At 62.5% G+C, this 11542-nt stretch overlaps 2 protein-coding genes across 6 annotated transcripts in view; both read right to left on the bottom strand.

The window, feature by feature from the left end:
* Positions 1-107: 107 nt before the first annotated feature.
* NUDT16L1 (nudix hydrolase 16 like 1) lies at positions 108-2991 on the bottom strand. Of its 2 annotated transcripts, XM_064672643.1 has the most exons (3): positions 2727-2988; positions 2044-2304; positions 108-1097 (listed from the first exon to the last, which is right to left on the bottom strand). In XM_064672643.1, the coding sequence occupies exons 1-3, from the start codon at positions 2949-2951 to the stop codon at positions 654-656; spliced, it is 930 nt and encodes a 309-aa protein (XP_064528713.1). In that variant the 5' UTR covers positions 2952-2988; the 3' UTR covers positions 108-653. The 2 variants fall into 2 exon arrangements, with proteins under 2 accessions (XP_064528713.1, XP_064528714.1); XM_064672644.1 differs by lacking the exon at positions 2044-2304 and having other exon boundaries at positions 2727-2991.
* Positions 2992-3492: 501 nt separating this feature from the next.
* MGRN1 (mahogunin ring finger 1) overlaps positions 3493-11542 on the bottom strand; it is a 52963-nt gene continuing 44913 nt past the window's right edge. The window contains exons 11-17 of one of the 4 annotated variants that reach the window (XM_064672641.1): positions 11231-11340; positions 10310-10381; positions 7666-7889; positions 6522-6645; positions 6018-6063; positions 5119-5229; positions 3493-4034 (exon numbers count right to left, since the gene is read on the bottom strand). In XM_064672641.1, coding sequence (XP_064528711.1) covers positions 3922-4034; positions 5119-5229; positions 6018-6063; positions 6522-6645; positions 7666-7889; positions 10310-10381; positions 11231-11340 — 800 coding nt within the window. In that variant the 3' untranslated portion in view covers positions 3493-3921. Of the gene's footprint in view, positions 4035-4509; positions 4555-5118; positions 5230-6017; positions 6064-6521; positions 6646-7665; positions 7890-10309; positions 10382-11230; positions 11341-11542 lie in introns of all 4 variants that reach the window. The other 3 variants (XM_064672638.1, XM_064672639.1, XM_064672640.1) reach the window with 3 other exon arrangements.

Here is an 11542-nt window from a genome sequence, read left to right as displayed (position 1 = left end):
TGGGAGCAGGAGCTGATGGGTGCTGTTCCCTCCCAGCCCTACCTTCCCCCAGCTCTGGGTCCCGCAGGCTCAGCCTCAACCTTCAAGAACAGTCCCAACTGCTAAACTTTCAGCAAAGCCATTTATTCCACTTTTCTGCTCCCACAGATCTCCAGGTAGGGCCCCACATGAGCACCCCTAACGCCCCAGAGGGAATTCATGGCACAGCTGCCCTGTTGCACCAGCACCCCAAGCAGGGGCCTGGTCACTGACATGGGCAGATGTGCTCGACCAGCAGCCCCGTCCCTCTGCTGTGCCCATTGCCAACACAGCCAAGTCAACACGGGGCATTTAAAAAATTCATATGTTTTGTTTCTTAAAAATGGAAGGGGGACCTGACAGCAGCAGTGTGTCCCTGAAATCAAAGCATAATTCTAAGGCTCTGGCGCCCTCACGTAAGCACATGAACTCTCTGCAGGGGCTGTGCAGGTTGATCTGGGAAGCTCGCTAAGAGTTTAATGGCCATAAAAATAAATCGCTTTTCCCTGCTTCAGACAAACCCAGACCCTCCCGGCTGGGCAGTGGGGTCGCGTGGGCAGCCACTGCAGCCCCAGGTCGGAAAGGAAGAAGTCTCTTGGCTCACCCACTTTCGCTGGAGCGCACACACAGTGGGGTCACTCCATCGCCTCGGCCAACGGCTGCTCTGCCACCGCGTCGGCCCCCAGCCCCGCAGGCTGCTCCAGCGCCTCGGCCCCCGCCAGCTGCTCCGCCAGGGCCTGGCCCTCCAGCCCCGCCAGCTGCTCGGCCCCCGCCTGCGCCATGCCCGGGTGCTCTGCCCGCTCCGCCAGCTCGTTGCCCGCCTTGCCCAGCTCGTTGCCCGCCTTGTGGCCATGCAGGTGTCCCGCTGCCCCTCCCGCGTGGTCGATGGCCGCCTTCTTCGGCTTCTGCGTGGCGGCCACTGCCTCGGCCAGCTTCTCCTCCGGCACCATGTTCAGGATCTTCAGGGCGAACAGCAGCTGGAACTTGGCAGTTCCGACGAAGGAGTTGGCCAGGAAGTTGGGCAGCCCGCCCATGCGGTCCTTCTGGGTGTAGAGGGGGACCCGGACCATGCCCATCACCTGCAAATGCACAGGGCACAGCTCAGCAGGGCCACGGCAGCACCAGCCCCCCTCTCCGCACCCCCCTGTCCCCACACCCTCACCCAGTGCCCGCCAGCCCACAGCCCAGGCCCACCCTGCCCCGCTGCCAGGTCCTGCCTTCCCTCCACACTGGCCCTGCCCTTCCCTGCCCTCAGCCCCAGTGCTGCCCCTTCCCGAGCTCCCCCAGCCAGGCCCCTGCTCTCCCTGCCCAGCCCCCCGTCCCAGCCCTGGCTCTGTTCCCCCATCCTGCCCCTTTGGGGGGGATCCCGCTGCCCCAGGCCACTATGGGGAGTGTCTCTTCCCCCTCCAGCCCCTTCCCCCTGTGGGGACACCACAGCTGCCCCCATGTCCCCCTCACCCAGGCCACAACCCAGCGCCCACTGTCTCTGCTCACGCGGCTGCCGACACCCACCGAGCGCCCGGAGGGCGCAGGGGGAGGCCCTGGGTCTCTCTCACAATGCCCCGGGGCTTCAGCCACATTCAGCTGCCCGGGAGGAGGAGGAGGAGGAGGAAGGTGCCCCCGCACGACCCCCATGCAGGCCGGGGAGGACTCGGGTCACAGCGACATCACCACACCGCGGTCACGGTCCGGTCCAGGGCACTCAGCCCAGGGCGGGGGGGGATCCCCCCCAGCTGCAAACGGCCCTCGGCCACATCCCCTGGCCGAGGGTTACACGGGCTCGTCCCTGCGCGGGCTGACGCCAGGAAAGGCTGGAGCCGGAGCTCCCTGTGCTCTGGAGCCCGCGGCGCGACCCCAGCCGGTCTTATCGCCGATGCCTCGGGCGGTGCTGGCACCTGCCGCCGGCAGCTCTACCTGCGGTGCATTCCCCGGCCGGGCTGGCCAGGGCCGCCCGGCAGACCCAGGAGGAAGCGGCGCCTTCCCTGGGCTAAGTGAGAGCTCGCACACCCCTCCCGGGTGTCCCACCTCCATCCCGTGGTCTCGGGAATGCACCGCGCTGATCTCGATGGTGTGCAGCTCCTCCAGGGTGAGCTGCCTGGCGTAGAAGTGTGCGACCACGCGGTGTGGCCCCTCTGTCAGGTGCGAGCACAGATAGTCAGCTTCCGTCAGGCGCACACAGCCCAAACCCAAGCCCAGCACCCGATTCAGACCGTCCTCCAGGGACCAGTAACGGCGATCCACGAACCCCCCGGGAAAGCCCAGCAGTCCGTCAAACCGCATCTGCATCTGCAATAGAGGCGCAGGGTGTTAATGGGGCACGGCGGGGCCCCCGCCGGGGGGCGAGGAGGGGCCACGGAGCCTCCGGAGGAGCCGGAGGAGCGCAGGGGGCGCCGCGGCCGCTCCGGCGCGGCCCTTCCAGCTCCGGCGCATCCAGGACCGCTCAGCGACGCCGGCCCGGCCGCCGGGGCTCTCCGCACCGCCCGCGGGCCCGGGGGCTCCCCCTGGGCTCGGGCCCAGCCTGACGCTACCGCCCTGCTCGGATCTCCCGCGGAGCCGCCCCCTCACCCACCGCCCCCGCACCCGCGGCCCGGCCCAGCCCTGTCCGCCCCGACGCCCTCCCGCCCCGCCCCAGCCCCGGCCCCGGCTCCGCTCCCGCTCCCGGCCCCGGTTCCGCTCCCGCTCCCGGCGCGGCCCCGCCCGGCCCTCACCAGCACAGCGTAGCGCAGCGGGATGCGGCCGAACAGCATGCCCGGGTTGGGCGCGTACAGCATCGCGTGGCACGAGTGGCTCCAGCCGGGTCCGAGCCGCATGGCCTCGTAGCGCGTGAGCGGCTTGAGCTCGGGCACGCCGGGCACGCCGAGCGTGGGCAGCGGCGGCAGCGCGCCCATGGCGGGCAGGGGGCCCATGGCCGCCATCGTCCCCACGGCCGCCATCGCCTCGCGCCACCGCCACCCGCTCCGCGCACGCGCTGCGCCCACGGCACCGCGGGAGGCGGGACCGCCGCTCGCGCGCGGCCAATGGCGCCGCGCCGCGCGCCGCAGGGCCAATGGGCGCCCGGCGGGGCCCGCCAATCGCCGCGCGCGCCCGGGGCGGGGCGGGCGGCGCGCGGGCACCGGGCTGCGCGCGCCGAGCGCCACAGAGAGCCAATCGCAGCCCAGAGCGGGGGGGACGGGACGGGGCGGCGAAGGGCACGACGGGAAGGTGGCGGGGGACGGAACGGAGGACCCCGCCCACAGCGCTTTGGCTCCGCCCCAAGGCATGGACACGCCCCTCAGCGCAAAGGTCCCGCCCTGCTGCTCCCGGTCCCGCCCCCTCAACCACTGGCCCCGCCCCTCGGTCCTTGGCCCCGCCTCCGCAGCCCCCGCTCCCTCCCGGTCCCCCCTGAGCCCCCCGGTCCCCCCTGAGCCCCCCAGTCCCCCGGTTCCCCGCCCCTGTCCCCTCCCTGTCCCCCCGGTGCACTCGGACTCTGGCGGGGCTGCTCCACGTGTTTATTCCTACAAACATAGACGGGGAGGTGGGGGGGACGCGCCCCGGGCCCCCCCGCAGAAGCAGAACAAGGCACACGGCGTGGGCAGCGCCGGGCTCTGCGGGACGGGCCGGGGTGACCCCCGCGGAACCCCCTCCCCGCGGAGCCCCGCGGCCCGGCACGGCGGGGAGGCCACGGCTCTGTACAGGGGCAGTGACAGCAAAGGGCTGTGCTCGGTGTGTACAAAATATACATCGGTAGTGTCCGTCCTTCATCTGCCCATCGGAACCCAAACCCCCGCCCGGCCCCACGGACACCCCCCGCGGGAAACACGGCCCAGCCCCGACCCACCGCCAGGGAACATGCACGGGCTGTGCCGGGACCGTGTCCGGAGGGGCGCGGGCAGGGCCGGGGGCTCCGGCAGGGCCCGGCCCCGCTCACGGGAGGCTCTGCTCGTCCTCCAGGTGCAGATGGGTCTGCTCGAAGAGAAGGGGCTGCGTGGGGCTGCCGGTGCCGCGGACGGGGAGCGTCTTGGTGTAGTCGGATGAACCTGGGAGAGGAGAAGGGGGTTCAGCCTCGGAAACGGGAGCCCTGGGGGCAGAGGAAGGGCCTGGCAGGGGGATCGGCCAAACCCTCCTACCCTGGGCTGGCCAAGGGAGACAGGGCTGGAGCCAAGTGCTCCATCTCCTCCGATGCAGGTTCAGCATCAGGGGTGGGACACAGGACACTGAGGGGACAACACACCCTCTGTCACCAGCCTGGAGACACCAGCAGGATGTTCACGGTGCCAACGAGGCAACAGAAGCCAGTGGGAAGGGCAGGGGTTTCTGCTGCCCTGCCTGGGGTCCTGGCACGCAGGGACAGCAGGGATGCTGGTGCCAGGCATGGGAATGGACCCAGGACAGAGCCTAGCTGGTTTGCTGCCCCTTCCTTCCCTGCTCCATGGCCAGGACCAGCCCCATTCCACATTCCCAGGAGGGCTCCTGCTGCCCCTCACAACAGTAAAGAAGAATGAGAAGACGTACCAGCTTACTCCTCTATACCAACAGAGCAGGAATCAGGACCCAGTGCTGCCCAAGACAGGAGGGAGGAAGGCAGACAGAGAGGGAAGGAGACATTAGAGAGGTAACTCAGAACAGACTGCGACTCTACAGAAGAGAACAGGCTGCAACGACAACACTCAGAGGTGAGGACAGCGCAGGGCCCCCCCGACACACGGGGCCCCTCCCCGCCGGGATGACACTGCCCCACCCCCCAGGAACTGGCCCAGATGCTTCCCCTCCCTTGCCCAAAAGCAGGAGCACATTTGGGAGCACACAGGAGGCCTCTGTCACACAAAACTGCCATGGAGTGGCTGCAGCCCAGAGAGGAGGAAGGAGGGGAAGGACAGAGACACAAGGGTGAGGGAGGAGGAGAGAGAAGGCGGGGCAAGTTACCTCTGTGTTACCCCCCCTCGCCCACAGCTCTGCCCAGGGGCAGGGAGCAGCAGCCCGTGCTCTGGGCAGCTCTTTCCTGCCCCATCTCAAGGCTGCAGCTGGAGCTGCCCGTGGGCAGGAACACACTCCCCAAACCCCCCAGGCCCTGGAGGCACGGGCACAGCCCCGCAGCTCCAGCCCCAACGGCACGGCCGTTACCTGGCAGGAACACGTCCACGGGGGGGTCGCTCTCGGACCGTGTCAGGCTCCGGCTCTCGCCGCAGCCGCCGTCCTGCAGCACGTCCTCCACCGAGGGCGGGCGGCCACCACCTGCAGTTAACCAGCCACAGTACAGCCCCTCAGCCCCCGCCCCTCAGCCCCCAGCTCAGCCCCTCAGCCTCCCGCACAGCCCCAGTCCCCAGCTCAGTCCCCAGCTCAGCCCCTCAGTCCCCAGCTCAGTCCCCAGCTCAGCCCCTCAACCCCCAGCTCAGCCCCTCAGTCCCTAGCACTGCCCCTCAGTCCCCAGCACTGCCCCTCAGCCCCCAGCCCAGCCCTGGGGGGGGTCTCCTGGCCGGCACAGGTGCAGATCTTCCACATGAGGAAGCTCCCTGGCTCCCCCAACCCCACAGAGGTCCCAGGAGAGCCATTCAGACTGGCCCAGGTCACAGTGCCAAAGGGCCACCTTTTCAAAGGCTCATGGCCCAAAATGTGCCCATCACCCCTCTCTCACCCCGTCCCTGTGCCCTCTGGGTGCTGCCTGAGCACTAGAGATCCATCCCAAAGACATGGGGCACATCCTGCGTGCCCAGTACTGTGACTGTGCTCTCACCAGGACCCCAATGGTGCAAGGAAACAGCCCATGGCATGAAAAGCTCTACTTGTGTAGAGCTTAGAGCAAGGGGAGATGCTTGGCAAATAAACCAGGGAGAGCTGTGGATTTTCTTCCCCCACTTCCCAGAAGAGACCCTGGCACCTTTCCCTGGTGAAGTACAGAGCCTCAGAGATGGACTTTGGGGACTGGATGTTTCTGTTCATTCCCTAATTGTTCCCATCCCACCACAACAGCACTGGACACCAAGCCAAGGTCTGGCTGCACCCACAGCCAGGTTCACACCTACCCTGCTGCACAGGCGAGGCCTCCTCCATCTCTTCCCCTGCCACACTCTGTAAGGAGGGACAGCACAGGTTAATTCTGCAGCTGGAGGCCTTTGCTGTGCCATTCTCCTGCTCTGGCTTTCTCCAGGGAGCTGCACTTGGGGCCAGGACTTGTTCCAGGGCAGGACCAAGGGGCCACCCCCCAATGCTGTGGCACCATGGGCTGGGATGGAGGGGTTTTATGTCCCAGCAAGGTCCAGCTCCCATCCCTGCCCCAAACACTGCTCAGGACACTGGGGAAGGTAAGCTCTGACATGGCTCCAAAGGAGCGGTTATCCAATGCCTCTGCTCCCAAAGAGGGGTCAGGGGCACAGGGAGTGGCTCCATCCTTCCCCATGGAGCCCCAGGGGTAAATAAAGCAGCCAAGGCTCTGAGCAATGGCCCTTCACGAGACACCTCCCCTGTCCCAGAAGCCCCCCCAGAAGAGCTCTGGCTCAGGGCAGCTCCCCAGCAGAGCACACACTCACCTCTGGAGAGCTGGTCTCCCTCAGGACCAGCTCACCCCCGCTCAGCGCCGGCTGCGAGTCGGAGTCCTCGGAGAGCTTCTCCTCATCCTCCTCGTGGATTGGGGACGAGGGGGACCGTAGTGTGCTGTGTGGCAAGAGAAACTCCATTTGCAGGGAGCCACCAGCACCACAGCTCCTGGAGGATCTGGGGCAGCACAAGCCCACAAGCAAGAGCTCCCCGAATTCACCAAGGCCTCCTGTATTGGCTCCATGGGGAGCGGCAGCACAGCAGGACAGAGCCAAGGAGTGCCGAGCTTTGGCACAGCAACACAGCCTGGACAAACCTGCCTTTGCATGAGGCTCAGGTCCCACACTGCTCCTCACACCTTCTGGACTCCCTTCCCGGGGGAAAACTGGGCTGGAGCACAGGGAGGAGTGCCAGGAACAAACCCAGGCTGATCCTGTCTCTACAGCCCTGCATCCTCACCTACACCCTCCATCCCAAAGCAAAAACAGGAGCCTTCAGACAACTACAGGATCTCAACTGAGCTCTTTGTGCTCTGAATTCAGGTCACTTCTCTACCCATTCTTTTGCCCCTGTGGAGCTCCATGGAAAGCTGAAATCCAGCAAAGTTTGGATGTCGAATGCAAATTGAGGGACTAAGTGCATTGGGAAGGAGACATTTCCATCCAAAGTCTTCCTTGTGAGGGTGGGGAGGCCCTGGCACAGGTTGTCCAGAGAAGCTGTGGCTGCCCTGAGAAGCTGTGGCTGCCCCAGCCCTGGAAGTGTCCAAGGCCAGGTTGGACAGGGCTTGGAACAACCTGGGCTAGTGGAAGGTGTCCCTGCCCATGGCAGGGGAGTGGAATGAAATGAACTTTAAGACCACTTCCAACCCAAACCACTCCATGATTCTAAGATTAAATTCTCCTTGCTAAAAATACTATTTCTTTTGGTGGCACAGCCAGCCTTTAGGAGACACAAACTGTAACCTCAGGCTGAACAGAGGGACGATGTCCCAGTTCTCTCTCTGGCACGAGTACCTGCTGGCCTCCTAAAATCCCGAGTCAGCAGCGAGGGGACCAGCCAGAGCCCTCTCCTGGCTCGAAGTGTATGTGGTCACAAGCCCTCAGGGCTTGCAGGAGTGTCCCTTGTCCCCATGCTGACCTGTCTGGAGACTTGCTGCGCTTGCCCTTCTGGTGGCCGCTCTCCAGGGCTCTGTCCATGCCCACGAGCGGGCGGCTGGCGGGAGGGATCCCATCCACCACCCCGGAGTAGCTGATCTCATCGTACAGAGGAGCAGAGGGGATGGAGGGGGAAACGGAGCGGAGCCCATTCAGCGCTTCCAGCAAGGAAATGGGCTCATAGCCGGGAGGGATGTTGTCAGAGCTCTGCGGGCAAGAGAGAGAGGGGACATTGGGAAAACATGACCAGGCGGGAACCCCCCTGGAAAAGGGAGGCCCTGCTGCCACCCAGCCCTGCCCTGCCAGGCAGCCCATCCCCACAGCCACCTCTCCACAGCACCTCAGCTCCTTCCCCTGCAACAGCCACTCATTCCCTCAGGGCTGTAAGGCTGATGATGCTCCAGGCAAGTTTCCAGAGGGCTGCCCAGAGACTGGGCATCCCAGCGAGCTGGATGGTGGCTGGGCAGCCCTCTGATGTACTTTCAAGAGCTGGGCAAGGAGAGTGAAAAAGTGGGTTTCCAAAAAGCTGCTATAAAATACATTTGGATTTTTTCTCCCAGAAGTTCCTCCAATGGTTCAGAGACCCTTCCAGCTCAATGAACACCTCACTTGTGCTTCCAGCCAAGGAACATGCAGCTGTTTCACAGCACCACCAGTGTCACCAAGACAGAGTTGAAGGAGGGAACATGTGCACCAGCTGATGGTTCTCAGAGCCTACACCACTTCCACTTCTCCCATGTCCTCCCAGCTGCTAATGGTGGCTCCCTGCACAGTCACCTCTGCTAAAGGGCAGGAAAGGGATCACAGAACCATTGAACCCAAAAGGGAAGAGGGAAAGCCACACCAATTCCCATTCTCTCTGTAACTCATGAAGCTGCCAGTCAAAGGAACCCTTGCAAAGCCATTAAACCAACATTGGTTAAAAACCCTCCTGATCATAAAGATCCTGTGGACTCAGGGACAAATGGGGTTTATGCTGCAACCCAGGAGGCCATAAAGAGATCAGCCCAGCTTGATGCAAACAAAGAGGCAACACTGCAGCAGTCCAGACTGCATTAAACTGAGCTGTTCCAGCCCTGTGTCCTCAGGGAAGTGGTTCTAAGTTGTGCCTAAGATGGCACATTGCTGCTAAGCCTGGCCATGAACTCTTGTGAAAGCCTGATGTCCCCGTCACACAGCAGCAGATGAGCCTCCCCAGCAGCCTGTTCCAGCACAGCCACTAATCTGGTGTGGGTTCAGTGCTGAACTGACTCACCTGTGGTCACAGGAGGAATTAGGTCTGATGGGAAGGGTCCATCATTGACCCTCACCTCAGTATTGGTCCTGTGCTGGTTTGAAGAGAACCAGCTCAGCTCAGCTGAACAAGGAATCGGCTCCCAGCTGCTGCCAGCTGTAGGTGGTGGGGCCAAAAGCCACCTCCAAAAGACCTTTCATCTCCAGACAGCAGTTCAGAGGTGCTATTTTGTTGACAGAAAAGTCATGGAGACAAACTCCCCTGGCTCATGTTTGGGACTTTTTCTCCTGCCTCTGCAGACTGGAGCCTGCAGGTTCAAAGGCTGCTCATTTTGGGTTGTTGTGGTGAAAGCTCAGGTTCCATGGCACAACTCAGAGGCTGGAGGAGGATTTCTCAGCCAATGGCTACGACACCCTCACTGCAAGTTACTGAGCTTTCAAACAACCCTAAGAGACACTGCTCTCTTCTGGGACACTTACACCACCCAGGAGCACTGCTGGACACTGGAGGAGGCTTGCAGAGAGCCAGGTCGTGCCAAAATTGCAAGAGCCTCATTACCTGAACCCTGCCTGGTTTTCTCCAGACCTGACAAGCCCACCAAGCCACGTTCCTCGTAACACCGAGCATCTAGGCTGGCTTGAGCAAAAGAAAACCTCCTTGATATCAACAACAGCCATAGCTATATCTTATGGGAGTACACAGAGGGCACAAACAGAACCTTCCTGACCTGGGGCCTCCTTCACCTTTCCCTTTCCCAGCTCCTGGTCCCCCACTGTTGCCATTCATGCTGTTCCCAGCACAGTGTTCCAGTTACTCAATCCCACACCAACTCGAAGAGTCCCCAGACAAGACAAGCTCCATCCCTCCTGTTTCTGTAAAAGCAAATCAGCCTCTTGCAGCCAGTGTTCCTGAAGGCAAGACCTGCTCCAGCTGTGCCTCTTTATCTACCTCTACATCCCAGCACCGGGCTGGAAACCACACCAGGATGTGCCCACACCAAACTGCCGAGGGGATGAGACAAGTGCAAGGAAGCTTTTGGGTGAGCCAAGGGGACAGCAGTTTGCCCACAGTCCTATGAAACTGTGAAAATATCTTGGTCAGGGACCATAAATCATCCAGGCTCAGGACCTGGGGACAGTCCCTGAGAGCCAGTGTCAGACCCTTGCGACAAGCTGCTTCCATCTCGCTTGTTGTCCACAGACAAACCAGGGAGGTCAGTGATGGTCCGTGCAGGGTGTGAGTGTCTCACTGCCATGGTGGAGGCAGGAGGTGGAGTGTCATAGCCCAGGCAGGGGCACAGGTCAAACCCAGCGTGTCAGCAAGCCCTGTGTGTGTGACTGCCTCGTGCAGGTGACACCGCGGGAGCCCAGTGCAAGCACCCGAGGCCACTTACTGTTCTTACTCCCCTCCTAGGCTTCCTGCTGGGCAGGGAGACAGAGCTCACCTTAAGGGGCTTAAAGGGACGCTGTCGAGAGAAAACCATGTTTTAAAGAAGTTGTTTCTTGAGGTTAGTGACAGGAAGAGACACTCAGCATCTCCTTACCTCGCTGCAGGTGACAGCACCTGCTTCCTCCACACACCATGCTCTGCCTCACAGCAACCCTCGGGCTTTCTACCCTGCCCTGTTCCTCAGCCCCAGCTGAAGGCAGCAGGGCTAAAGCACTGCAGAGGGCAGCCTTTTCCTGTGACAGCATCTGTTCCCACAAAAGCCTGTAAGATGATCTACATGTGGTTCTCCTTCTCACTCTGATCTCATGTGTCCCACCAGAGCCAGCTGTTCAACAGCGCTGCTCAGGCAAAGAGCTGCTGCCCTCACCACACTGGGGACATGCAGCTGGGCCCTGAGGGCACCAGTGCCACTCTACCCATCCCACGCTCCCTCAGCTGTCTCCCAGCACACTCAGGGAGGCTGCAGGGAGGGCATTTCATTGGTGTGATGCCACACAGATGTGTGGGCAAGTCAAACTGTAACTCCCCTGCCCTGTTTTCCCAGCCCCAACCCTGTCATGCCCAGAGTCTGCCACTCTTCTGCTGGGACAGGCTCCAAGAAATCTTATCAGCCTGAGGTTTCTATGGATTTGTTTCCTCCAATCTAGTTGTAGCACTAATCCAGGACCCCACAGTCTCGCAGGTTGACAAGAAAGGCTGCACTGCTCAGGAAGCCCTCGGTGCAGGGTCTGAGCCAACCTCCCGAGGTCCCTGGGACACCAGGAAGTGTCACCAACCATCAGGCCAAGCTTGATGCACCCACCAGCTGCCTGCTGAGGCTGAGACCAGCACCCAGGCTTTGTCCCCGGGGTCCCAAGGTACTTACAGAGTGCTCGTCATGGTCAACACTCTGTGCCAAGACAGGGCTGAATGACACCGGCGACAGAGCCCCCGGCTTCTTCCTCACCGCCCGGATCTGCAGCAGGGCACGGAAGGCTAGGAGGGAACACGAGCCAGGTGACTGCACAGCCCAGCAGGACCAGGCCATGCCAGAGCTCCCTGCCTTGCCACAGACACGCTGTTGGCATGGGGCAGCTCCCCTGTGCACCCTGAGCACCCCAAGGCCAAGTGCTGTGGTCGGGCTTCCAGTCAATTCAGCTAGAGAGGGAAGAGATCTGCTGGCTGAAAGAGTCTGGGC

Source organism: Pseudopipra pipra, chromosome 16 (genome assembly GCF_036250125.1).
Source record: "Pseudopipra pipra isolate bDixPip1 chromosome 16, bDixPip1.hap1, whole genome shotgun sequence".
In the NCBI taxonomy this organism is placed as follows: Eukaryota; Metazoa; Chordata; class Aves; order Passeriformes; family Pipridae; genus Pseudopipra; species Pseudopipra pipra.
This window is presented reverse-complemented; position numbering and strand designations above follow the sequence as displayed.

Excerpts from the sequence above, each read along its gene's own strand:
- NUDT16L1 (XM_064672643.1), bottom strand. The coding sequence starts at position 2,951 with ATGGCGGCCGTGGGGACGATGGCGGCCATGGGCCCCCTGCCCGCCATG. Across the intron at positions 2,305-2,726 it reads CGCTGCGCTACGCTGTGCTG|ATGCAGATGCGGTTTGACGG; the intron begins GTGAGGGCCGGG and ends CCTCTATTGCAG. Across the intron at positions 1,098-2,043 it reads CCCGAGACCACGGGATGGAG|GTGATGGGCATGGTCCGGGT; the intron begins GTGGGACACCCG and ends GTGCATTTGCAG.